This window comes from Cheilinus undulatus, linkage group 14 (assembly GCF_018320785.1).
Source record: "Cheilinus undulatus linkage group 14, ASM1832078v1, whole genome shotgun sequence".
Classification (NCBI taxonomy): domain Eukaryota; kingdom Metazoa; phylum Chordata; class Actinopteri; order Labriformes; family Labridae; genus Cheilinus; species Cheilinus undulatus.
Window position 1 is genome coordinate 48323752 of NC_054878.1, and position 27690 is coordinate 48351441.

Sequence of the window (27690 nt, forward strand, 5' to 3'; positions counted from 1 at the left end):
CTTGGTTCATCAGACCAGATAATCTGGTTTCTCACAGTCTCAGAGTCCTTCAGGTTTGTTTTTCGTTGGTTTTTGCAAACTCTACCAGGCTTTCATGTGTTTTTCTCTGAGGAGAGTCTTCATCTCTCCTCTCCTCCATAAAGCCCAGATCAGTGGAGGGCAGCAGTGATGGTTGTCCTTCTAGAACGTTGTCCCATCTCCACACAGGATCTCTGGAGCTCAGTCAGAGTGACCATCAGGTTCTTGGTCTCCTTCTCCCCCTGATGGTGACCAGCTCTGGAAGAGTCCTGGTTGATCCAGACTTCTTCCATGTGAGAATTCTGGAGGCCACTGTTCTCTTGGGAACCGTCAGAGCAGCAGAAATGTTTCTGTAGTCTTCCCCAGATCTGTGCCTGTCAACAATCCTGTCTCTGAGCTCTGCAGCTCCTCGGACCTCATGGCCTAGTCTCTGCTCTGATATCAGGAGTTTTATTTCCATTAGCCTTAGAAATGTGCACAATCTAAACAGCACAATAAAAAAACTGGTAGTGAGAACATCTGAAATTTGAAAACCTTTTCACTAAAATGTTTTTATGCTCTTTAAAGTGTAACTTCCAAGTGAGACATGGAGTCAAAAAGTCTAAATGATAGGAAAGTCACCTGACATTATTCTCATCCTCATTCCATCCATTCCTTCTTTCAAGCATCCATCATCCATCCATCCAAGCATCCATCCATCCATCATCCATCCATCTTTGTTTTTTAACCCCCTGATTGTTTTTCATGGTTGTTGATGTTAAATTTGTATTTGAATGTGATTCTTCAAATTATTTTAAACTTTAAAGACGTTTTTATAAAAAAAAAAAACACTTTTCTGTATTTATTACCAGCTGTGGTGAGGGTACACTGGCAGTTTATTTCTACTGTTACTCATTTTTAAACTATGCCTTTTTTGAGTCTTTATTGCAAAGTGCTACAGCTTCATGCTGAACAACAATAAGGTCCCTAACTCTAACCCTATATTTGTCCGTAGATCCTTTAATGTCTGAGATAAAGCTCTTCAGATGCCCTTATTGGAAACAGCAGCTACAGTGTGTGCGCAAAACCCCTCCACACAGAGCGCAGACTCCATCCGTCATGTGACAGCAGAGAAGTTAATAAATGGGTGAAAAAGTCAAAGCTGGGGGAGGCATGAGAAGAAACAGCCTCAGAGACATCCTCCTCATTCATTTGCTCCTCCTGCCTAACACTCTCTCTCTCTCTCTCTCTCTCTCTCTCAGTTCTGCTCACCACGAGGACTAAGCCTGTCCCATTTATTGACCAGACCTCCTCCACAGTGAGCGGGGGCAGCAGAGGAGGAGGGGTAAATCTTCTGGTGGGAAATGTGAGAAACAGAAACCACCCTCTTCATTTCTGGGTGTTTTTACGCGCGGTGGAGAGATGGAGCCCGTGCGCCGGGAGCAGAGCGCTCTGCCGCTGCTCTTCCTCTCCCTCCTCCTGGGCTTCTCCGTGTCTTCCTCCGCGGCCTGGGACCTGGTTCTCCTCCACACCAACGACGTGCATGCCCGGATAGAGGAGACCAGCAAACACTCGGGGAAATGTGGAGCCAGCAGCGGCGAGTGTTTCGCCGGAGTGGCGCGCAGAGCCACGATGGTCAAAAAGATCCGGAGCTCCGAGAGCAACGTGCTGCTGCTGGACGCCGGAGACCAGTTCCAGGGGACAGTTTGGTTTAATTATTACGAAGGAGCCGAGGCTGCGCACTTCATGAACAAACTCCAGTATGATGCCATGGTGAGAAATACGCACAGACACGCTCCAGTAATGTCTGGATCCATTAGATGTGTTTCTGAAGAGAGAGTTGGCTCTGATGGATAGAAAATGCTGCTTTTGGCAGCTGCTCAGTAGGTTTTTGTCGAGGTTCGGTCCAGGTTTAGTGAATGAAAGCCCTTAAATTTGAGTCATTTCTTTAGTCAGAGCGTTCCGTCTCTTTAAAACCAGTTAGAAAGAAGAAATCTTCTTAGTTAATCTTCATGTCACACATCTGAGAGTCAGAGCTTCTCCAGCAGAGATCTAGACAGGAGGACCCAACATCAGAGAGGCTTCATGTCCGAGCTGCTGTTAGAGGCAGTGCGCGGAACATCAGCCATGACGCCATGGTCGATTCTTCAAGTCTCAAGGCACACCGTATTCCTCTCAATACAAAATAGACATTTGAATAATGTTACAGTCAAGGTGGTCTGTAAGGGGAGATAAAGGGGAGAACTTTGGGGGGCACAGCCAACTGGGGGATCATGGAGATGACAAAAGTGGGCAAGAGGTAGCAAAAATGCGTTATCAGTGATGAGAAACATGGCAACATTGGAAAAGATTGGTAAAAAACAAAAAGAAGGTGCCAAATAATGGGTCAGAACTGGCAATAACTTGTTGAATGTGTCAAAACATGGCAGAATTGGGTTAGAAGTGGTCTGAAAGGGTTAAATGTTGTAAAAAGGAGGTTAAAATGGGTTACAAGTGATTTTAAAAAAAGGGCAAAATTGGGAAAAAGTGGCAAAACAAAGTCAGAATTGGGTGAAAAATGGACAATAGTGGCCAAACAGTGGGTTGAAATCGGCAAAAACTTACTGAAGGGGTCAAAATAGGGGCAAAAATGAGTTACAGGTGGCCTAAAAAAGTTAATTGTTATGAAAAAAAACCACGGTAAAAATGGGTTAAAAGTGATTTTAAAAAAGGGCAAAAGTGGACAAAAATGGTATAGAGGTGGCAAAATAGATCACAAGTGGCAGAAAAGTTGCAAAAAGGGTTAAAGTTGCTAAAATATGGTAAACAAGGGGTTTAAAATGAAAATGGCAAAAAAAAAAACAATTGCCAAACAACAGAAAAAAAAGGGAAAAAAGTGGCAAAACAAAGTCAGAAATGGATGAACATTAGTTAGAAAAAAAGTGGCCAAACATTGGGTTGAAATTGGCAAAAACTTGTTGAAAGTGTTGAAATAGTGGCAAAAATGGGTTACAAGTGGTCTAAAAGGGTTAAATGTTCTTTTAAAAAGTGGTAAAAATTGTTTTAAAGGGATTTTTAAAAAATGGTGTGAAAAAATGGGCAAAAAATGCAAAAAGCAGGAAAAAAGTGTCAAAACATGGGGAGAAAAATGTGTCAATAAGGGCAGAAACCTGCAAAAAATAACTTAAAGGTGGCAAAAAAATTGTTAAGAAGTAGCAAAAATCTGAATAACGGTGGAAAAAATTGCCAAAAAGTGACAATTGCAAAAGGCAGCTTAAATGGTTGAGAAGTGGCAGAAGTAGGCAAAAAAACAGCAAACACTGAGGGAAAAGTGGCAAAAATGGTCCAAACGTGACAAAACACTAAGAGAAAAGTGACTCAAATGGGCAAAAATCAAAGAAAACTACAAAAGGCAGATTAAATGGGTGAGAAGTGGCAAAAAGGAGCAAAAAACATGCAAAAAGCAGGATAAAATGTCAAAAAGTGGCGATAATGGGCAGAAAGCTGCAAAACTGGGTGAGATGTGGTAAAAAAATGAGTTACAGGTGGCAAAAATGGGTTAAAAGTGGCAAAAAAATGAGTGAAAATCAGCAAAAAAGGTGGGAAAATGAGCAAAACGCATCAGAGTGTTAGGCAGGACTGGTGTGGAACCCAAATGCTAGGCACAGAGGCTGAGGCAGGGAGACGTTGCAAACAATGATTTATTTCTTGCAGTGGAGCTGAGAGGATCTTGTATCAGGAATTGTCTTAAGTTTAGAGCTGTGGCAGAGCTGCTTGAGTGCAAAGATATCTTCAGACCAGAGGAAAACCAGAGTTTACAGGAGTGGAAGCTCAGGCAGGAGTTGAACCAGGAACTCTGTGGACAGAGGAAAACCAGGGTAAGAAATCTGGGTTCAAAAATGGGCAGAAATACAATTAGATGGCTGGAACTAGACTGACTGAGTGAACAGAGGCTACGATCTGGCAGAGTGGTGGAGTAGCAGCCCAGTATTTGTAGTGGAGGTGATTGTAGATGGATAGCAGCTGCAGCCCAACTCCTGCACACCAGAGTCCACTCCTGCAATCAAGCAGAAACACACACCCCCAGCCTACTGGGAAGAAGAGAGCATGACACAAAGAGTGGCAAAATGGGAAATAGGTGGCATTTAATTGCAAAAGACAGCTTAAATGGGAAAAAAGGCATCACGTCTCTCAAACTTTGTTTAATTCTGGGTAATGGCTGAAGGCGTGCCGTAGTTCTCAGTGATATCAAGAGTTCAATCCAAACAAAGAGGAAGAACCACTTAAACATTCAGAGTAACAGGAAAAGCAGAAACATGCAGTTTAAACAGACTTGACTGTGGAAAGCTGGAGCTGATTTATTGATCCAGGCCTGAGGACTTCAGTTGGTTTTAATCAGCTTAAAAGCAGACAGTTGCTTTAATTGATCGTCTCTCTGAGTGTTTAGATCTTTGCAGCAGAATCACACAAATCTAATCAGACTCACTTCAACAGCTGATAGAGAGAAATGACTGCACTCCTAGCTCCAACCTTGTATGACTTTGAATTATGCATGTGAAAAATGTGACTGCTGACTTCTGGCAAGGGAATATCAACATACAGCAGCTGAATGAAGAATAGAGTTTACAACCCTCAGTCCATGTTTGTAAAACAGAGAAATAACCGCCGGGTGTGGCAGTACATCTTGACAAATAAACGCCTGTTCCAAATAAACGCCTGTGATTTATTTAAAGGTCCGACATGTGACTGAGATGAGAACCATATAGAATCAGCCCCCCCTCCATTCCTGTTCTTCTCCCTGTTTGAGCTCCGTAGCTCCGCCCCTCTCTTTACGTGCCTCCTCACGGTTGAAAATGTCCGCTGAATTGAATACTGACGGTGGCAAAGCGCTCGTGCAGTGATTCTGCTCTGCTTTTCCTCTGAAATCAACGGCCGAATCACAGGCAAAAAAAACCCACTTCACCTCATCATGAACAAATCCTACACAGGACCGAGCACCGCCGTGATTCTGCCATTGGATCAACTTCTTACTGAGCTGAGATACGGAAGCTACAGCGGCCAATAGGAACGCTCCCTCTGACCTGAGGCTGATTGGCTGCGAGTACTAGCCTCCTCATTGGCTGGGGCACCCCCGTCCCTTGCTGGTTTTCTTAAGTGAGATAGCAGCGCCATGCCCCGGTGCAGCCAAAAAATAAAAAGTACGACATTAACTAAACTGTCCCTCGTCAACTTTGTGTTTGTTAAGTTCCTTACCAGGATTTAAAGTTTTTAGAGAGCGTTGAGTTGACAGAAGAAGACCAAACTATACCTATGGTACTGTAATCTTGTCTTAATAATGTAAAAATGATATTCATACTGGTGTAAATAAATAGTTTGAATAAATTACCATATTTTTCAAATTTTTGCTAAGCAAGATTTTTTTGAGAAAGGAATCGAATGCCTGTTCCAAATAGCCGCCTGGTCCCAAATAAAGGCCTGGTCTGCTCCGTGATTGAGACAAATAAACGCCCCGGCTATTATTTGGTATTTTACAGTAGATACTCTAATGCAGTGTTACTAAACCCTGCTCAACCAAAGAGCCAAACTGTTGAAAAAATATCTTTGCAAGGGCCACAATCTAAGCGGTAAAATGTGGCAAAAAGGGTTTAAGCGGGTTAAAAAAGTTAAATTTGGCAAAAATGGTCAAAAAGTGATATTAAGGTGGCAAAAATGGGTGAAAAGTGACAAAGTGGCAAAAATGGCTCAAAAGAGACATTAAAGTGGCAAAAATGAGTCAAAAGAGACATTAAAGTGGCAAAAATGAGTCAAAAGAGACATTAAAGTGGCAAAAATGAGTCAAAAGAGACATTAAAAAGGAAAAAATGAGTCAAAAGAGACATTAAAGTGGCAAAAATGGGTCAAAAGAGACGTTAAAGTGGCAAAAATGAGTCAAAAGAGACATGTGAGTGGCAAAAATGAGTCAAAAGAGACATTAAAGTGGCAAAAATGAGTCAAAAGTGACATTAAAGTGGCAAAAATGGGTCAATAGAGACATTGAAGTGGCAAAAATGGGTCAAAAGAGACATTAAAGTGGCAAAAATGAGTCAAAAGTGACATTAAAGTGGCAAAAATGGGTCAAAAGAGACATTAAAGTGGCAAAAATGGGTCAAAAGTGACATTAAAGTTGCAAAAATGAGTCAAAAGAGACATTAAAGTGGCAAAAATGGGTCAAAAGAGACATTAAAGTGGCAAAAATGAGTCAAAAGAGACATTAAAGTGGCAAAAATGAGTCAAAAGAGACATTAAAGTGGCAAAAATGAGTCAAAAGAGACATTAAAGTGGCAAAAATGAGTCAAAAGAGACATTAAAGTGGCAAAAATGAGTCAAAAGAGACATTAAAGTGGCAAAAATGAGTCAAAAGAGACATTAAAGTGGCAAAAATGAGTCAAAAGAGACATTAAAAAGGAAAAAATGAGTCAAAAGAGACATTAAAGTGGCAAAAATGGGTCAAAAGAGACGTTAAAGTGGCAAAAATGAGTCAAAAGAGACATTAAAAAGGAAAAAATGAGTCAAAAGAGACATTAAAGTGGCAAAAATGAGTCAAAAGAGACATTAAAGTGGCAAAAATGGGTCAAAAGTGACATTAAAGTGGCAAAAATGAGTCAAAAGAGACATTAAAGTGGCAAAAATGAGTCAAAAGAGACATTAAAGTGGCAAAAATGAGTCAAAAGAGACATTAAAGTGGCAAAAATGGGTCAAAAGAGACATTAAAGTGGCAAAAATGAGTCAAAAGTGACATTAAAGTGGCAAAAATGGGTCAAAAGAGACATTAAAGTGGCAAAAATGGGTCAAAAGTGACATTAAAGTTGCAAAAATGAGTCAAAAGAGACATTAAAGTGGCAAAAATGAGTCAAAAGTGACATTAAAGTGGCAAAAATGAGTCAAAAGAGACATTAAAGTGGCAAAAATGAGTCAAAAGAGACATTAAAAAGGAAAAAATGAGTCAAAAGTGACATTAAAGTGGCAAAAATGAGTCAAAAGAGACATTGAAGTGGCAAAAATGGGTCAAAAGAGACATTGAAGTGGCAAAAATGGGTCAAAAGAGACACTGAAGTGGCAAAAATGGGTCAAAAGAGACACTGAAGTGGCAAAAATGGCTCAAAAGTGACATTAAAGTGGCAAAAATGAGTCAAAAGTGACATTAAAGTGGCAAAAATGGGTCAAAAGAGACATTAAAGTGGCAAAAATGGGTCAAAAGTGACATTAAAGTTGCAAAAATGAGTCAAAAGAGACATTAAAGTGGCAAAAATGAGTCAAAAGTGACATTAAAGTGGCAAAAATGAGTCAAAAGAGACATTAAAGTGGCAAAAATGAGTCAAAAGAGACATTAAAGTGGCAAAAATGAGTCAAAAGAGACATTAAAGTGGCAAAAATGAGTCAAAAGTGACATTAAAGTGGCAAAAATGAGTCAAAAGAGACATTGAAGTGGCAAAAATGGGTCAAAAGAGACACTGAAGTGGCAAAAATGGCTCAAAAGTGACATTAAAGTGGCAAAAATGAGTCAAAAGTGACATTAAAGTGGCAAAAATGGGTCAAAAGAGACATTAAAGTGGCAAAAATGGGTCAAAAGAGACATTAAAGTGGCAAAAATGAGTCAAAAGTGACATTAAAGTGGCAAAAATGGGTCAAAAGAGACATTAAAGTGGCAAAAATGAGTCAAAAGAGACATTAAAGTGGCAAAAATGAGTCAAAAGAGACATTAAAGTGGCAAAAATGAGTCAAAAGAGACATTAAAAAGGAAAAAATGAGTCAAAAGTGACATTAAAGTGGCAAAAATGAGTCAAAAGTGACAGTAAAGTGGCAAAAATGAGTCCAAAGTGACATTAAAGTGGCAAAATGAGTCAAAGAGACATTAAAGTGGCAAAATGGGTCAAAGAGACATTAAAGTGGCAAAAATGAGTCAAAAGAGACATTAAAGTGGCAAAAATGAGTAAAGAGACATTAAAGTGGCAAAATGAGTTCAAAGAGACATTAAAGTGGCAAAAATGAGTCAAAAGAGACATTGAAGTGGCAAAAATGAGTCAAAAGAGACATTAAAGTGGCAAAAATGAGTCAAAAGAGACATTAAAGTGGCAAAAATGAGTAAAAAGAGACATTAAAGTGGCAAAAATGAGTCAAAAGAGACATTAAAGTGGCAAAAATGGGTCAAAAGAGACATTAAAGTGGCAAAAATGAGTCAAAAGAGACATTAAAGTGGCAAAAATGGGTCAAAAGAGACATTAAAGTGGCAAAAATGAGTCAAAAGTGACATTAAAGTGGCAAAAATGGGTCAAAAGTGACATTAAAGTGGCAAAAATGGGTCAAAAGAGACGTTAAAGTGGCAAAAATGAGTCAAAAGAGACATTAAAAAGGAAAAAATGAGTCAAAAGAGACATTAAAGTGGCAAAAATGGGTCAAAAGAGACACTGAAGTGGCAAAAATGGCTCAAAAGTGACATTAAAGTGGCAAAAATGAGACAAAAGAGACATTAAAGTGGCAAAAATGAGACAAAAGAGACATTTGAGTGGCAAAAATGAGTCAAAAGAGACATTAAAGTGGCAAAAATGAGTCAAAAGTGACATTAAAGTGGCAAAAATGGGTCAAAAGAGACATTAAAGTGGCAAAAATGGGTCAAAAGAGACATTAAAGTGGCAAAAATGAGTCAAAAGAGACATTAAAGTGGCAAAAATGAGTCAAAAGTGACATTAAAGTGGCAAAAATGAGTCAAAAGAGACATTAAAGTGGCAAAAATGAGTCAAAAGAGACATTAAAAAGGAAAAAATGAGTCAAAAGTGACATTAAAGTGGCAAAAATGAGTCAAAAGAGACATTGAAGTGGCAAAAATGGGTCAAAAGAGACACTGAAGTGGCAAAAATGGGTCAAAAGAGACATTAAAGTGGCAAAAATGAGTCAAAAGTGACATTAAAGTGGCAAAAATGGGTCAAAAGAGACATTAAAGTGGCAAAAATGGGTCAAAAGAGACATTAAAGTGGCAAAAATGGGTCAAAAGAGACATTAAAGTGGCAAAAATGGGTCAAAAGAGACATTAAAGTGGCAAAAATGGGTCAAAAGAGACATTAAAGTGGCAAAAATGAGTCAAAAGAGACATTAAAGTGGCAAAAATGGGTCAAAAGAGACACTGAAGTGGCAAAAATGGCTCAAAAGTGACATTAAAGTGGCAAAAATGGGTCAAAAGAGACATTAAAGTGGCAAAAATGGGTCAAAAGAGACATTAAAGTGGCAAAAATGAGTTAAAAGAGACATTAAAGTGGCAAAAATGGGTCAAAAGAGACATTAAAGTGGCAAAAATGAGTCAAATGTGACATTAAAGTGGCAAAAATGGGTCAAAAGAGACATTAACGTGGCAAAAATGAGTCAAAAGAGACATTAAAGTGGCAAAAATGGGTCAAAAGAGACATTAAAGTGGCAAAAATGAGTCAAAAGTGACATTAAAGTGGCAAAAATGAGTCAAAAGAGACATTAAAGTGGCAAAAATGAGTCAAAAGAGACATTAAAGTGGCAAAAATGAGTCAAAAGAGACATTGAAGTGGCAAAAATGAGTCAAAAGAGACATTAAAGTGGCAAAAATGAGTCAAAAGAGACATTAAAGTGGCAAAAATGAGTAAAAAGAGACATTAAAGTGGCAAAAATGAGTCAAAAGAGACATAAAAGTGGCAAAAATGGGTCAAAAGAGACATTAAAGTGGCAAAAATGAGTCAAAAGTGACATTAAAGTGGCAAAAATGGCTCAAAAGTGACATTAAAGTGGCAAAAATGGGTCAAAAGAGACGTTAAAGTGGCAAAAATGAGTCAAAAGAGACATTAAAAAGGAAAAAATGAGTCAAAAGAGACATTAAAGTGGCAAAAATGGGTCAAAAGAGATACTGAAGTGGCAAAAATGGCTCAAAAGTGACATTAAAGTGGCAAAAATGAGACAAAAGAGACATTAAAGTGGCAAAAATGAGACAAAAGAGACATTTGAGTGGCAAAAATGAGTCAAAAGAGACATTAAAGTGGCAAAAATGGGTCAAAAGAGACATTAAAGTGGCAAAAATGGGTCAAAAGAGACATTAAAGTGGCAAAAATGAGTCAAAAGAGACATTAAAGTGGCAAAAATGAGTCAAAAGAGACATTAAAAAGGAAAAAATGAGTCAAAAGTGACATTAAAGTGGCAAAAATGAGTCAAAAGAGACATTGAAGTGGCAAAAATGGGTCAAAAGAGACACTGAAGTGGCAAAAATGGCTCAAAAGTGACATTAAAGTGGCAAAAATGAGTCAAAAGTGACATTAAAGTGGCAAAAATGAGTCAAAAGTGACATTAAAGTGGCAAAAATGGGTCAAAAGAGACATTAAAGTGGCAAAAATGAGTAAAAAGTGACATTAAAGTGGCAAAAATGGGTCAAAAGAGACATTAAAGTGGCAAAAATGGGTCAAAAGAGACATTAAAGTGGCAAAAATGAGTAAAAAGAGACATTAAAGTGGCAAAAATGGGTCAAAAGAGACATTAAAGTGGCAAAAATGAGTCAAAAGAGACATTAAAGTGGCAAAAATGGGTCAAAAGAGACATTAAAGTGGCAAAAATGAGTCAAAAGAGACATTAAAGTGGCAAAAATGAGTAAAAAGTGACATTAAAGTGGCAAAAATGAGTAAAAAGAGACATTAAAGTGGCAAAAATGAGTCAAAAGAGACATTAAAGTGGCAAAAATGGGTCAAAAGAGACATTAAAGTGGCAAAAATGAGTCAAAAGAGACATTAAAGTGGCAAAAATGAGTAAAAAGTGACATTAAAGTGGCAAAAATGAGTCAAAAGAGACATTAAAGTGGCAAAAATGGCTCAAAAGTGACATTAAAGTGGCAAAAATGAGTCAAAAGAGACATTAAAGTGGCAAAAATGGGTCAAAAGAGACATTAAAGTGGCAAAAATGGCTCAAAAGTGACATTAAAGTGGCAAAAATGGCTCTGTCAGTTACAGTTCTGGCTCAGTATAGATCAGAAAAGGGCCCAACATAAAAGTCACTGCAGCAGTAATGGTTCAGAGGATTTCTTGGTCCTAATAGTCTTCTGGAGTTTAGTGTGTTTTGCCTCCCAAAGGGCACTTTAACACGCGTTTTTCAACAATTGGGCAATTAGGAGGGGCGACTGCTCCCACCCCCCACCGTGCACACCACTGCCGTGCAGGAAAGTTCAGTAACGATTAAATCCTCACCAGTAAACCTGATATTGAACGTCTTTTTATCCATTTTAATCCGTTATTCCCGCTAGCTTGAATGCTAACTGCCATATTGTTTACCTTTATGAGGGTTTGTCGGCCAATGGCAGTGAATATTTAGCAGTAAAACGATATCGGAACATCCCTAATTATTATTTATATCATATCATATTTGACCTGTTTATCGTGCTGCATGCTAACTACAGCGGCACAGGTGGGTCAGTTACCTGGCTGCTCGTAATGCTAGAGTGAAGCGTGCTGATGACTAGACTCACTCTGAGCGACTGTCTGTCGCACGCCACATAACAGTGGTACCAGTTATGTGAGCTCCAGCACGGCTCATGCATCTAAACCATGTGTTGAAGAAGTTCTCATTCTTTGCATCTGACCAAGATCCGACCGACACCAGAGCCACAATCTGCTCACCTCTCCAACACCAACACACAATTTCTAGAGGCACCGACCTTAACATCTTCATGATCAGAATCCTCCAACCAAAGAAATGCAGCACCGTGCAAATCCAGGAAAAGATGCAACACAAACACATCACATCTAAGAGATTCATCGATTGATTTGAATCCGACCCAACTTTATTTATAAAGCACAAAAAATGCTGTCTAACCCACTAAAACTACATCCAGTCTTCACTTTAGTGAAACAGCATTTCAAAATAAAAGCATAAAAGAAAAACCTGACTAGATTTGACTTAGACTACAACATTTAACAGGATTGAAGTTTTCACAGTGTAGTGAAGTGTTTCAGACTCTCAGCGAGTTCTCTCCCAGTGTTGACCTTCCTTTGCACGGATAGGACACCTGGCTTTTCTGTCCTGCTCTTTGAGCTCTGTTTAATTTTCACGCTGTCTGTTTACAGCAGACAGGAGCTCCATGAATCCAGGCCTTGTCTTTCTACTGTTTAAACTGTTCTGCTCTGCTGTAGGAGCCTGGAACACGGTCTGATTTTATCAGCAACCATCTTCCTCTTTCTGTAAATGTTTAGACGGCTGTTTCCAGTTACTGGGCTGGATTTACTTTCTTGTTCTCCAATGAGCCTCAGCAGTGTTTCATAGATGGCCAGGATGGTTGGAGTTTTCACAGTAAGACGCTCTAGAGCAGAGATACTCAACGTGTGGCTCTTTCTTGTCTTAATTTGAAAGATTTATCCCCCAGAAAACCTTGAAAAGGAAATGCTGGCCTCAGAAATTATCCTTTGCAAGTAAAATTGTCAGTTTGTTTTCCACTCTTAAACAGTCGGCTTTAATTTTCAACCTTTATTTTTTGTCTCTGTTTCCATTGCCCTTATGTGCAATTTTGCTACTTTACTTCAATTTTTACTGCTTTTAGCCCATTTTTGACACTTTTATCCTGCGTTTTGCAATTATTTTGCCTCTTTTTGCCACTTCTCCAATTATGCAGCCTTTAGCAATAGATGCCAATTATTGCCCATTTTCCCACCTTTTTGCTGCTTTTTCACATTTTTTCCCACCTTTTTGTTGATTTTGGCCCATTCTATTCAATTTTCACATATTTTTGGCCATGTTTTAGCGATTTTTAGACCATTTTTGCCACGTGTAATTCATTTTTGGTCACTTCTTGCCCCTTTTTTGCCACTTCTCTCCCAGTGTTTGCTGCTTTCAGCCCATTTTAGTCATTTTTCACCCATTTTTGCCACATTTAAACCATGTTTGCCACCTCTAACTCATTTTTTGGTCACTTTTCACCAACGTTTGCCCCTTTTCTCTCAGCGTTTGCTGCTTTTAGCCCATTTTTCCCACCTTTTTGCCATGTTTTTGCCCATTTTAGTCACATTTCACCCACTTTTGCCTTGTTTTTGCCACATTTGAACCATGTTTGCCACCTTTTACTCATATTTTGGTCACTTTTCACCAACGTTTGCCACTTTTCCCCCAGTGTTTGCTGCTTTTAGCCCATTTTTCCCACCTTTTTGCTGAGTTTTTCCCCTTTTAGTCACATTTCACCCACTTTTGCCATGTTTTTGCCACATTTGATCCATAATTGCTAGAGCCCTGCACTGGAGCCCTAGGCCCGAGGGGCCCGACAGCCCGAGGCCCGGGCTTCAGGCCAATGATCATATCATTACCTCGGACACAGGCCAGGCTCGGGCTCTTTTGTTTTAAACCTGCCAATTAGAGCAATGTGTCGTGTTTGTTTTTAACCAATTTAAATGGCAACACTTGAAAGCAGCAGCCGCTCTGCCCCCTCCCTTCCTGCTCTACGTGCCCCAGCCAGCGGTAGCAGCAGCGAGTGTGCTTTCAGCACAGCTGTAAGAGTGATGGAAGAAAGGAGGACTGGACTTGCCCCTGAAACTGTGGATGCTATTCTTTTTCTGCATGATGCCAAGTAAACAGACTGTTCTTCTTGTGGTGTTTGAAGAACAGAGTTTGCCATGTTAAGCAGCTCACTGTTGTTGAATTGGACGTCGCCATGTTCAGAATTGATTAATAGTTCTACTATAGAATATTAGTGTTTATATGTTAATAGGCCTACAATTGCTGCGATATGCAGGCCAGCTGTTGCTGTGCGCTGCTGCATCGCGCGCGCGAAATAAACAAAACAAAGTCGGGCTTGATACGTGTTCATTCAACCTTTATTTAATCTCGAAGAAATCATTGAGGGTGTTCCCTCATTTTCAATGATGTCAAGAGTACAACCAATGAAATGCATCAAAAAGTGATACAAAGAATATCAACAAAACAATTAAAAACAGTTACATTCAAAAGCAGAGTAGTTCACAATCATAGTTTTAAACTGACCAATAGGGACAAGCGCTTGCAGTTTAATTGTTTGTTGTAAAGCATTCCAGGTGAACGCAGCAGAGAAGCTGAAAGCGGTTCTTCCAAATACAGTGTTTGCTCGAGGAACATCAAGCATCAGGAAGTTACTGGATCTGGTTGAGTACTGATTGTGAGACTGATTTAACAGAGATGTGATATATGATGGCATATTACCAAGTAGGGCTTTGTAAATGAATAAGTACCAATGCCTGTCACGTCTTACAGACAGCCCAGCCCACCTTTTCATATAGAGTGCAATAATGAGTGGAGTAGCCTTGACCAGAGATGAATCTGAGGGCTGAGTGATAAATGGAGTCCAGGGGTTTAAGAGTAGAGGCAGAGGCGTTCCTATAAACAACATCCCCATAATCTCAAACAGATAAAAAGACAGCTTCAATGATACGTTTCCTACTTAACAATGGGAAGTTAGTTTTATTCCTGTAAAAAAATCCAATTTTTTGTCTTAACTTGCTGGCCAGGGAGTCCATATGAAATTTGAAGGTGAGTTTTTGATCTAACCAAATACCCAGATATTTATACTCAGATACTCTTTCAATGCTGTGTCCTGTTAAAGTGGTGATGTGAACATTATTGTCGTTGATGTCTGTGGCTTTGGAGAAAAGCATGAATTTGGTCTTACTAGGATTGAGAACCAGTCTTAAATCAAACAGAGCGTGTTGTAATTGATTGAAGTTTTGCTGGAGGGTTTGAATGGCTGAATGTGCGGTATTGGCAAAACAATATAAAATTGTATCATCAGCGTAAAGGTTGGTGTTACAATCTATTATAGAGGATGTGATATTGTTGATATATATTGTAAATAATAAAGGACCCAGTATTGAACCTTGCGGTACACCTTTTGAAAGAGGCAAGTACACAAAGCGACAGTTATCAACAACAACACATTGATCCCTCTGTGAAAGGTAGTCCTGGAACCATTTACAGGCTAGAGAGTCAAAACCAATTTCTCTTAACCTTTCAAGGAGCAGGGAATGGTCAACAGTATCAAAAGCTTTAGTTAAGTCTACAAATAAAGCAGCACAGTATTTCCTCTGCTCTAACTGAGAAATGATATCATTTGTGACAGAAGTGACTGCAGTGATGGTACTGTGTTCTAAAACCTGATTGGTGTGGATTTAATACATGATTATTGGAAAGGAAGGATTTGATTTGCTTGTTGACTAATGATTCTAAGATTTTCGCTAGACAGGACAGTTTGGAGATGGGCCGATAGTTATTGAGGTCAGTTTTATCCCCACCCTTGTGTAGTGGGAGTACATGTGCAGTCTTCCAGACCTGGGGGAAAACCCCAGTGGAAATAGATTTAACAAATGTGCAACTTGCTCTGCAATAATTGGTGCACAGAGTTTTATGAAAAAAGGATCAATTTTATCTTGGCCAGTTGTTTTCCTGCAGTCTAGGAGCATGTTCATCAGTGATAGTAAGCAAGGTGTTTGAGAAATACTTAAAAGCCTCTTCCATATTCAGTATTTCTGTTGTCTGATTTATGTTGCTGTTTATAATGTCTTGTAGAAAAGCCTGCTCATTGAAATTTTTAAAATTTCTTTTAAAAACAATCTTTGTGCTTGACTTGTTGATTTTGGCACCCCTAACACAGACTATAGGACAGTGATCACTTAACCCAAGACCAAAAGCGTCAGAGGCAGAAATTTTGTCAGGTCTGTTACACAAAATTAAATCAATTAGCGTTGACCTGGAGGAGTCCTTTAAATTAGGTCTGGTTGGTTCATTGACAATCTGTACCAGCTGTAGATCATCACATTTTTCTTTAAGGTGATCTGAGTCATTTGATAACCAGTTGAGGTTAAAATCACCTAAAACTATTAACTCAGACTTGTTGAGCTCTGAAAGTAATTCAGCTATATCAGAGACTGACATAGAAGTGGCTGAGGGTGGTCTGTAGACACCAACAACACTGACTGGGCTATTGTTTGAAATGATCATTTTCAGAGCAATAAATTCAAAGGAATTGGGTACAGAAACAGCTTTTAAAGGAGTAACAGACAGGCATGACTTCACATACACAGCCACACCACCTCTGTCTATTCTGTACAGGTTATAATTTTGTAGATTGAACTCAGAGTCGGGTATACTCTGCTTAAGCCAGGTCTCAGTTAAAACCAGGATGTCAGGATCTGTCTGTGAAAGGAGAATTTTTAACTGGTCTAATTCAAGCTCACTGCGCAAACTTCTGATATTTAAGTGCATCAGACCGAGTCCCTTCCTAGATTTAAAAGCAGACTGATTAAAGGGTGGTGGTCCTGAGTTGTGTATAGTTGTGGAAGTAGAGCTTGCTTGAGGAATGGGTTTTATAGTGATTAGATTTTCTGAATTATAACCTGTACAGTAATTAGACTTATGGTGTTTATAAAGGCTATTAGTGATTATGACTGGAATGCTATAAACAGGAGGAGTGACATTAAACAGAGGATGAGGTGTGTGTTGGCTGCCATACCTTCATACATTGAGAGATTTACAGGAGTGCAGCGAGATCCTGAGAGGTTTGGGTGAAGACCATCATGTTTGAAGAGGTCTGGTCTGTGATAGAAGGTCATGAACTTGTCCACATAGGGGATGTTCTTAGAGCTGCAGTAGCCCTTAAGCCAGATGTGCAGCTGCCTTAAACGGCTGAACTTGACATCTCCAAAGCGGGGGGAGGGTAGTGGACCTGAGATGATGCATTTTTTATTTGTTTGCTTAATGTTGTTGATGAGGGTGAGGAAATCCTCCTTGAGTTTCTCAGACTGTTGCAGCCTGAGGTCGTTGGTGCCAGCGTGAATTACAACAGTGGAGAGAGATGGGTGATGACGTAGCAGCCGGTGGGCGGAGTTGTTTATGTCACTGACGAGAGCACCTGGATAGCACGATGTGGTGCACCTGCTGATGCGCACGTGCCTGACCATGGAGGATCCAACAACAAGTACAGATGAAGGGCAGGAATTGTTGTCCACCAAAGCTGCCCGCTGGGATGTTTTCCGGTTTGTAGAAGCAGGAAGAGATGGTCCACAGTGAGGCTCGGGCCGCGTACGGGGGTTAGCCGCAGCGGAGATGTCGGCGCCGAATCGTCTCCTAGAGCGGTTGGCAGCCTGGCCGTGCGCGAGCTGCGGAGGGGAGGCTGGTGCCGGGAACTGGATACGCTGACCCAGCGGTGGAAACTCCTGCTCATCTCGGATGTCTATCTTGGGCTCCAGGGCTCGAAACTTGTTCTCCAGGTGGAGAGGCTCCAGTGCCGGGCAGGGAGGTGTGCGTTTGCTCCGCAGCTTACCTCCTTTTACCAGCGACCATGGCTCAGGTGTTGAGCAGGTCTGGGATTCGGGCTTTGCACCGAGGCTCAGCCAGATGTCTTCCCTTGCCGCACACGGGTCGTTAGATGGAGCCGATAGACCCGTTCCAGGGTAGCGTGGTGTCGCAGTCTGGTGGTGCTATGGAGGACAGCCTGGAGAGCGAGATGTGTTTAGCCTGGGCAGTAGCGATCGTGGTGAGACAGAGGAATTGGTCGTCTTTCATTCTCAATTCCTGACGAAGGCGGCAGATGTCTTCGGTGATCTCTGAATATGCAGGGAGGCAATCTTTACACACACCCATAGTTCAAGTCACAGCCCGACAACACCTTCAGCGAGTGTATATATCCAACCAGTCCCTTTAGTGGAAATCCACGACTGGATGGAAATAAAGATCGAGGCTGTCGGATGTGTCCAAAGTTTCTGTGCACAGAATCAAGTTCCGGAGTAGAATTATAGTTGAAAGCTGCTAACTAGCCTAGCCGCCGGGGCTAAAAACAGACCCCTGTAGGCTAGTAGCAGCCGGGAGTTGGGGCTGGTTTACAAACTTTGTAAGTCCATAGTCTGGTGCGGCAAGCGTTCAGGACAAGATATGGTAGAGGTAAACCATGGGATATTAACTCATAAAAGCATCAGATTATCCCACAGAAAGCGATTAAAAATGAGTGTTTACTCTGTGACCACCGGAACCGGAAGTATGAATGGGCCTGATAATTCTGAAAACCTGTCGGGCCAGGCCGGGCTGGGGCTCCACCCCCTCGCGCCAGGGCCGGATTTGGGCCCAGATAATAGGCCCATGCAGGGCACTAATAATTGCCACCTGTAACTTGTTTTCTGGTCACATTTTTCACCACCACTTTTCTCCCAGTGTTTGCTGCTTTTTGACCATTTTTGCCCCCTTTGATGTATTTTAATTGGCACCTTTCACCACTTAGATTTGGCTCTTTGGTTAAGCAGGGTTGAGTGACACTGCTCTAGAGTTAGAGAAAACTCGGACTAACATGGGGTCAGAGAGAAACAGCTGACAACAATCCATTTATTCTGTCACATTTCCCATAAGGTTTTAATGAAATGCACCAAAACTTTGATATTAACTCCATCCATCCTCGCCTGTCGTTCTCTCCTTGAAATGCTAAAGAGTGAGAAAGTCCTCCTTGGTTGTAGAATCCTGGAAAGTCATTCCAACAAATACTGCATGCTGGGTTGTGTCCACTATATCCAGGTTTCTGAAATCCTGAAGAACGGTCTCTGCAGTCATGGCCATGGCTTCTCTAAATAAATCCCCATCCTTAAAAGGCTTCTTGGTCTTAGCTAACAGGTGGCTAATACGGAGAGAAGTCACATTAATATGCTTGTGTCTGTGATTTTCAGGTTTTTGGGAATCACGAGTTTGACAACGGCGTGGAGGGACTCATGAAGCCGTTCATGGAGGAGATCAGGTGTCCTGTTCTCAGCGCGAACATCAAAACAGATCAAACTCTGGACCCCACATTTGGAAACTCATACCTGCCTTTTAAGATCCTCACAGTGGGCGGGGAGAAAGTGGGCGTGGTCGGGTACACGTCACGGGAAACTCCAGCTCTGTCCAGACCTGGTGAGTGGTCTAAACACAATAAACATCCTCTGTTTTTAGTTGTATTTATATGGCCTTAAGCCTTGTTAAAACTCTTCTGTCAAGTCACCAAATGCCATGAATAAAGGCTTTTTTGGTGCATTTAAAGGAAAACATGTCAAGTAAAAGCTTGTAGAAAAAGGCTGATTATGTGCACATCCTGCAGGTCATAATAGTGTAGGTCATCATAATGTCCCGAAAAACCTGCCAACCAACCTAGAACGATTCTTCACAGACTGTTACACTCAAGCAGAGCCGCTCTCAGCTGTCCGTGTCAATTTTAGGACCTCACCTGAAGTTTGAGGACGAGGTTCCTGCCCTGCAGCTGCAGGTGGACAAACTTCAGACGCTGGGAGTGAATAAGATCATCGCTCTGGGTCACTCAGGGTTCACCATGGATCAGGAGATCGCCAAGAAGGTCAGAGGGGTCGATGTGGTCATCGGAGGACATACCAACACTTTCCTCTACTCAGGTGACTATGCTTTTCTTATCTAAGGCTATTCTAAAAGTGGTGTACCATGTCTGAACCAGCTCTCTGTTTCCCTGACTAAACTATCTGCAAGAAACTGTTTGGACATGGTTTCAGCTTCTCTGTAGCTCTCTTTGTGTTCCATTTTCACTTAGCTGTGTTTTTTTTCTCATGGGTTGCAGGAAACTTTGACACTGGTGGGTGGCCTTGACATAAATCTACTACGTACACGGCTGTGGCCTCCATAAATAAGCATACAGAGTTTTATAGAAACAGCAGTGCAGAGTCACTGAGCAGGCAGACGAAGTGAGTGGGTGGTTAAGACCTCAGGTCACAAACAGTAGAGGAAAATACCAATGGTTCTCTGTTTTTAAGGTCGGCAGTTTGTCAGTCAGTAAATCAGGACAGCTAACCGTCCTAGTCTTGGCACAGAGAGAGAGAGTAAGTTGTTAAAGCTGACAGTGGTGAGTCAAGATCTCAAGAATAGAAAAGTGGCCAAAACCACTCAAAATAAGGGGGCAATCCAACCAGCTAAATGTTCGCATTTTCACTACTCAATTTAGGAATAAATGGTGTGGGATTTGGCCTATGTATGCTGACATTTACTGCCTATGTATGCTGACATTTACTGCCTATGTATGCTGACATTTACTGCCTATGTATGCTGACATTTACTGCCTATGTATGCTGACATTTACTGCCTATGTATGCTGACATTTACTGCCTATGTATGCTGACATTTACTGCCTATGTATGCTGACATTTACTGCCTATGTAGGTTGATATTTACTGCCTATGCAGGCTGATATTTACAGCCTATGTGGGCCAATATTTACAGCCTATGTAGGCCAATATTTACAGATTATGTGGGGCGATATTTACAGCCTATGTAGAGTGATATTTACTGCCTTTGTAGGCCAATATTTACAGACTATGTAGACAGATATTTACAGCCCTTGTAGGCTGATATTCAAAGCCTATGTAGGCCTATATTTACAGCCTATGCAGGCTGATATTTATGGCCTATTTGGGCTGATATGTACAGCCTATGTAGGTTGATATTTACTGCCAATGTAGGCAGATATTTACAGCCCAGCTCCTGTGATTAAAAAGCAAAAAAATACATAAAAGAATTTAATTTAAATGTTTTCCAAACAAATTTATTTGAACTACTACTAAAACATAAATATCAACATTATCCAATATATGGGCTTGAAATCCCTGTCTATACTGTCTTTAATGAACCTCTCGCCACTGGAGGCCGCTGTAGCTTCAGTTAATGGCCGCAGCCTTCCTCTCCGACCTTTCACTGGATGTAAACAAAGAGAAGCTTGGCGGTGGCTAAGCTGTTAGCGTATAGTAGGAAGACCACAGTATGACAGTTTTCCAAAGTAGTAAATGGAAATAAAGTGGTATGTGGGCTGTTGAGGGTTAAGCTCACGTTTGACTTCTCACCTGAAGTGAAAAGAGGCCAAATATCAAAGCACAAAATTAATCTGTAAAGAGGAACGAAGAAGGGCGGTGCTAGCTTTTAATGCTAGCCATGCTGTAGAGAGTATTATCAGGCTAACATCACACCCACTCTTCTTTGTGTTCTCTCATCTTTAGACTAGGTTTGACTATTCTAAATATAGATTTACGTTTAATCTACTAGGTAATTTTATCGCTAAGAACATCCCAACTAATACTAGCTCAGTTACACACAGACTGTCTCGTGTTAGACTGCGGTGCATTCATGATCTCCCACAAACTGCAGGATGGGTTTGGATCAGTCACTTGGATCGGTGCCTTCAGTCAGATATCTGATCTATTAATTACGTCCATATCAGACTTGATACCAGTATTGGATTGGATCGGTCCCATCCCTAATTTTGGTTCTTTTTAGTCCAAAGAAACTTGATTTGATCGACAGAAATTCCTAAAATCCACTCTGATTTTCAGGACAGGCTCCTTCCTCTGAAGTCCCCGCTGGCCCTTATCCTTTCATGGTGAAATCAGATGATGGGCGCCATGTTCCCGTCGTGCAGGCCTACGCCTTTGGGAAGTACCTGGGATATCTCAAAGTGACCTTTGACGGTGTTGGAAATGTAGTGAAGTCCACAGGAAACCCCATACTACTGGACAGCAGCATCCAGCAAGGTAAAGACGACAAAGAAGCCCCCGTAGATCTGTAGGTCTTTGACAGGGCTTTGTTCCCTGTGGGACCTGAATCTGTTTTCATATTTGATATAAAATGATGCTTCATTGTTCAAAGAAATGGGGTTTTCTCTCAATACTTACTGTCCATTCATTATCTTTTCCAGATCCAGAATTTCTCATGGACGTCAAAGAGTGGAAGAAGAATCTGGCGAACTACTCGTCCCAGGAAGTGGGAAAGACCCTGGTGTTCCTGAACGGGACCACTGAAGAGTGTCGATTTAGAGAGTGCAACCTGGGAAACCTGATCTGTGATGCCATGGTGAGAGTTTAACGGCTGAACTTTAGCATTAGGGTTCAAATGCTTGACCCCTTTGGATGTTAGAAAAAGGTTTAAAAAAAATTTATCTTTGTTCAGATTGCAAGCAATTTTCAAATAAGTCTTCTAACATTTATGTAACGATATATCATCTTGCGTTTTACCAAAATTACACCAATGAATGACTAAAATAATAATATCTGGCTAAGACAATGGGTTGTCCAGATTCCATGTCTGTCACCAGCTGGTTCCATCTCACAAAACTTCAATGTGATATGCTTGGTCAAAGTCAGAGAATGACTGACCAATCAGAGAAGACAGAGGTGTTAGCTAAAGGTGCGGTTTAGTTGAAGTGACTGCAAATCTGTAAACAATGGTGGCTGGTGAAGAGATAAGCATGGATGCAGCTATAGCAGCAGAACTGAACTATATTTCTTTATCAAAAGATGAGCAAAGAACTACACTGGCTCCACTGACAGTGAACAATGAAAATGGCTGCTTAGCAAGCCTTTGGCAGGGCATATGACGGCTACCTAAAATGTCTGGTTGCTCTGATTGACCCGTGATGAATGTGACAGATGGAACATTTGTCCAGACTTCCTCCAGCCATTCCCAAATACTGTCTCTAGTCTGTTGCTCTGATAGATGTGGAAAGTCTGGTTCATCAGGTTCTGAAGAATTTTCTTCCCGTCTCCATTCCAGCTCGACAACAACATCAGATCCCCGGACAGCGTCCAGTGGAACCACGTCAGCGCCTGCATCTTAAACGGAGGAGGCATCCGCACATCCATAGACGAACAAACGAGAAATGGTGCGTCAGTCGTTTCTGAGTTTAAACCAGAAAGTACACTGTATTGCCAAAAGTATTCACTCACCCATCCAAATAATGTAAATCAGGTGTTCCGGTCACTTCCATGGCCACAAATGTATGAAATCATCACCTAGGCATGCAGACTGTTTCTACAAACATCTGTGAAAGAATGGCTCGCTCTCAGGAGCTCAGTGAATTCCAGCGTGGTACTGTGATAGGATGCCACCTGTGCGACAAGTCCAGCTGTGAAATTTCCTGGCTCCTAAATATTCCACAGTCAACTGTCAGTGGTATTATAACAAAGTGGAAGCCATTGGGAACGACAGCAACTCAGCCACCAAGTGGTAGGCCACGTAAAATGACGGAGCGGGATCAGTGGATGCTGAGCAACATAGTGCACAGAAGTCGCCAACTTTCTGCAGAGTCAATGGCCACAGAGCTCCAAACTTCATGTGGCCTTCAGATTAGCTGAAGAACAGTGGTAGAGAGCTTCATGAATGGGTTTCCATGGTAACAGCTGCATCCAAGCCATACGTCACCAAGTGCAATGCAAAGCGTGGGATGCAGTGGTGTAAGGCACGCCGCCACTGGACTCTAGAGCAGTGGAGACGCCTTCTCTGGAGTGACCAATCACACTTCTCCATCTGGAAATCTGATGGTCCAGTCTGGGTTTGGTGGTTTCCAGGAGAATGGTACTTGTCTGACTGCATTGTGCCAAGTGTAAAGTTTGGTGGAGGGGGGATTATGGTGTGGGCTTGTTTTTCAGGAGCAGGGCTTGGCCCCTTAGTTCCAGTGAAAGAAACTCTGAATGCTTCAGCATACCAAGAGATTCTGGACAATTCCATGCTCCCAGCTTTGTGGGAACAGTTTGGGGATGGCCCCTTACTGTTCCAACATGACTGTGCACCAGTGCAGAAAGCAAGGTCCATAAAGACATGGAGGAGAGAGTTTGGTGTGGATCAACTTGACTGGTCTGCACAGAGTCCTGACCTCAACCCCATAGAACACCTTTGGGATGAATTAGAGCGGAGACTGAGAGCCAGGCCTTCTTGTCCAACATCAGTGTGTGACCTCACAAACGCGCTTCTGGAAGAATGGTGAAAAATTCCCATAAACACACTCCTAAACCTTGGAAAGCCTTCCCAGAAGAGTTGAAGCTGTTATAGCTGCAAAGGGAGGACCGACGTCATATTAAACCCTATGGATTAAGAATGGGATGTCACTGAAGTTCATATGCAAATCAAGGCAGGTGAGCAAATACTTTTGGCAATATAGAGTATCTTCCATCCTGAGATGATCCTGGTTGTAGGAATGAGCAATGAGCCATTAAATAATAAGCTGTTAAATGCTGATGTAAGAATATTATAAGGAGCAGATGAAGCAGTGTTGATGTCTGTAGGCTCGATCACCATGGAGGACCTGATCTCCGTCCTACCTTTCGGGGGAACCTACGACCTGGTGCAGCTGAAGGGCTCGACCCTGAGGAAAGCCTTCGAACACTCAGTGAGACGATATGGCCAAAGCACCGGAGAGTTCCTCCAAGTCTCTGGTATCTTTTTACATCCTTTACCTCAGTGGTTCTCAACGTTGGGGTGGGGACCCCCATTGAGGTCGCGAGACACTGAGAGGGGGGTCGCAAGATGCCCTATAAGAACTAAGAATATTTCTTAAATTACAGTTTTTTTCCCATTTCAGACCATTTCCAACACTTTTGTCTGCCGCTTTTTACCACTTCTAAATCAAGTATTGCCACTTTACATCTATTGTTGCTTATGTTGACACATTATTGTCTCTTTTAACCACTTTCTACCATCTTTAACGCCCATTTCAACCACATTTCACTATCTGATATGCTCATTTTTGTCAGTTTAACCCATTTCTGCCCATTTTTCTGTCTTAGTTAACCCTTTTGCCAGTTTATATCAATTTTTATCCCATTTCTGCAAATTTTCCTCCAATTTTTGCCAATTTAAAGTCATTTCAGCCACTTTGAAATTCCTCTTATCACTAGATGGTAGATGGCTATCTACCATCTTCCATCTACCTACCATCTATCTAAATATGCCTGTTTTTGCCACTTTAAACAATTTTTGCCACTTTTTGCTTATTTTTTTGCCAATTTTTCAAATATTTGCCACTTGTAACCAATTTCTGCTACTTTTAAAATACAATTTTGTCACCTTTTTCAACATTTTTACCATTATTAACCTATTTTAGCCATTTTTTAACCATTTTATTTCTGTTTAAACAAAAAGAGATTTGAACCCATTTTTAAGAAGGCTATCTACCACACAAATGAATAAAAGTATACTTGCTTCTTCGGTAAGAGTGGTTATTTTTCAGGTTAAAGCTCTCCCCTTTATCCCCCCTGATGGGCGGCCTTGTCTGCACAAGATTCTAGATTGTGCATGGATGTGTTCAACCACCTTCAGGTACAGTGGGGGTCCCCAGTGTCTTGCACCTTTATTTTGGGGGTCCTGGGCTTAAAAGGTTGAGAACCCCTGCTTTTACTTATAGAGAGTAGTTGGTTCATGTTTAGAGACAAATCTGAGCAAACATACACAAGCTTGCTTGTACCAGGAGGGGTTGGTCTTCAGTAATGTCGTTTCTGTGATCAACAGGATTTCATGTCGAGTTCGACCTCTCCAAACCTCCAGGGAATCGCGTTAAGAGCCTCTACATCCTTTGCACAAAATGCCGGGTTCCTAAATACGAACCTGTGGAGGACGAGACGGTCTATAAAATCGTGCTGCCGTCCTACCTGATGAAGGGTGGAGATGGATTCTCCATGATCAGAAACGAGACGCTCAAACACAACAGCGGTGAGGTCTTTGTTCTTTGTTCTTTGGTGTGTTTCTCAGTGACTTTAACTTTTAATGATGTTTCCTTTTGCTTTTTTAGGGGATTTGGACATTACCGTCGTGTCCCGCTACATTGAGCTACGAAAGAAGGTTTATCCGTGTGTTGAAGGACGCATCAAGATCTACAACTCAGGTTTTGGACTACGAGGACAATCCGCTCCACTGGTTTTACTGGTTTCACTTGGACTTTTGTGGACACTGTTTGGTAATCTATGAGGCTAACTGAAGCCCAGGATTTCAGTGTTTTTAACTGAGCCACATGTGAACTTGAAAAGTTGAATGTCAGAAATCGGACTGACTTTACTCATAGTTTTTCTAGTATTGACCCTTTGTCAAGCTCCGCCCTCTTTGGTTACTGATAGTAGGTTAGAATCCAAAGACTTTTCATATTTTACCTTTGGCTCAGGAACCAGTATGAAAAATACTCCCAGGTAATGCTATAGATATGCTGAGTCACTATTTCAGACTCCCAAAAGACAGCTTTTAACCGTATTAAAGAAATTAAATTAAGGTCACAATTTCACAATAATGTACTGAAAGGTCTTGGCCTTGGCAGAAGTACAGAGCTGTGAAAAAGTATTCACCCCTTCCTGATTTTTCCTCATGGAATCATCTAACGTAGTGGTTTTCAAAGTGTGGGGCAGGCCCCCCCTGGGGGGCGCCACAGAACTTCAGGGGAAGCGCGTAACCACAAACCATAAAAAAAAAAGTGATTTGCTTTGCTAACTTCTGCTGTGCATGGAGCAAAATGAATAGACTTATCGTTACTTTAAGGCAGTGATACTCAACATGTGATTATTAGCTATTAATTATTATTATTGGCTCTTTGATGTCTTCATTTTAAATATTATTCTCCCCAAAAAACCTTAAAAATGGACATTTTTTGCCCCTTTATACCATTTTTTGAAACTTTTCATCCATTTAAGCATCCTCTTGTCATTAAATACCACTTTTTTCCTACTTTTTGCCCATTTTTGCCACTCTTGACTGCTTTTTTTACTCATTTTTTGCCTTGTTTCTGCCACCTTTGGACCATTTTTTGTCACTTCTCAACCATCTTTTTTTTTTTTTTTTTTAACTTTTTATCCCAATTTTTGCTGCTTTTTGACCATTTTTGCCATCTTTAACTTTTTTTATTGCTACTTTAAGCTTTTTTAGCCACTTTTCACCACTTAGATTGTGACTCTTGCAGAGGTATTTTTCAACAGTTTGGCTCTTTGGTTGAGTAACGCTGCTTTAAGGATTATCAGAGCGGAATAATCATGTAGAATTGGCAATAAATTAATTACTGAAACCAAATAACTGATTACCTGGTAAAGACGGATGTTTAAAAACATTTACAGACCAAAATATCAAAGATACAAAAATGTTTAAAATATTTAAAATTAGACATAAATGTTTGAAAATATGGTTGAGTTTTTTTTTTTAATCTGAATCTTTATGTGGGTGGGGGTCCACTGAATGAATAATTTTCTCTTAGGGGAGGCTCACTCTCACACACTTTGAAAACCCCTGATCTAAAGAAATTCAAGAACAGCTGAGAAACAAATGGAGAAAACTGTGAAGAGTGGTGAACCTTCCCAGTAGTGGCCAGACTACCAAAATGACTCCAAGAGCGCATGGACGACTCATCCAGGAGGTCCCAGAAGAACCCAGAACAACATCTAAAGACCTGCAGGCCTCACTGACTCAGTGAAGGTCAGAGGTCATGATTTAACAGTCAGGAAAGACTGGGCAACAATGGCATCATGGGAAAGTTCTAAGGCCAAAACCACCACCAGAAAGAACACAAAGGCTCGTCTCACATTTGACTAAAAACGTCCTGGTGACAGTCGAGACTTCTGGGAAAATACTCTGTGGACTGACGAGACAGAAGATGGACTTTCTGGAACCCTAACCCTCACTCCTCGACAGTTCCACAAACCTTTACAAAAGTTACCAACTACGGCCGACTGTTTGGCAAAAATGGAGGGAAAAAGCCTCAACATGGAACATTCCAACATCTTAGATCCAGCTCTAAAATGCTTTTTTTCTACAGTAGAAATAAACATGTTTACAGCCTGATACACAGCTTTTTATGTCTGAATGGCCCGTTTATGTGTTGGTAAAAACTGTGCTGGGACTGGTTCATTTTGAGGATATTCAGGCTGAGATTGGAGCGTAAATCTGCATAGTTAGGGGCGT

The 27690-nt window shown here is 41.0% G+C and overlaps 1 protein-coding gene across 1 annotated transcript; it reads left to right on the forward strand.

Moving 5' to 3' along the window:
* The first annotated feature begins 1287 nt into the window (after positions 1 to 1287).
* On the forward strand, positions 1288 to 26229 carry nt5e (5'-nucleotidase, ecto (CD73)). Its single transcript, XM_041805708.1, has 9 exons — positions 1288 to 1770; positions 18669 to 18891; positions 19194 to 19382; positions 21321 to 21518; positions 21683 to 21837; positions 22537 to 22645; positions 24045 to 24194; positions 25267 to 25467; positions 25547 to 26229. Exons 1-9 carry the CDS (start codon positions 1420 to 1422, stop codon positions 25720 to 25722), a joined length of 1752 nt encoding a protein of 583 aa, XP_041661642.1. The 5' UTR covers positions 1288 to 1419; the 3' UTR covers positions 25723 to 26229.
* Positions 26230 to 27690: the final 1461 nt, after the last annotated feature.

Bases quoted from the DNA above. Each gene is read 5' to 3' on its own strand.
- nt5e (XM_041805708.1), top strand. From the start codon at position 1,420: ATGGAGCCCGTGCGCCGGGAGCAGAGCGCTCTGCCGCTGCTCTTCCTC. The intron at 21,519-21,682 runs GTAAAGACGACA...TATCTTTTCCAG, and splicing joins GGACAGCAGCATCCAGCAAG to ATCCAGAATTTCTCATGGAC. The intron at 24,195-25,266 runs GTATCTTTTTAC...TGTGATCAACAG, and splicing joins AGAGTTCCTCCAAGTCTCTG to GATTTCATGTCGAGTTCGAC.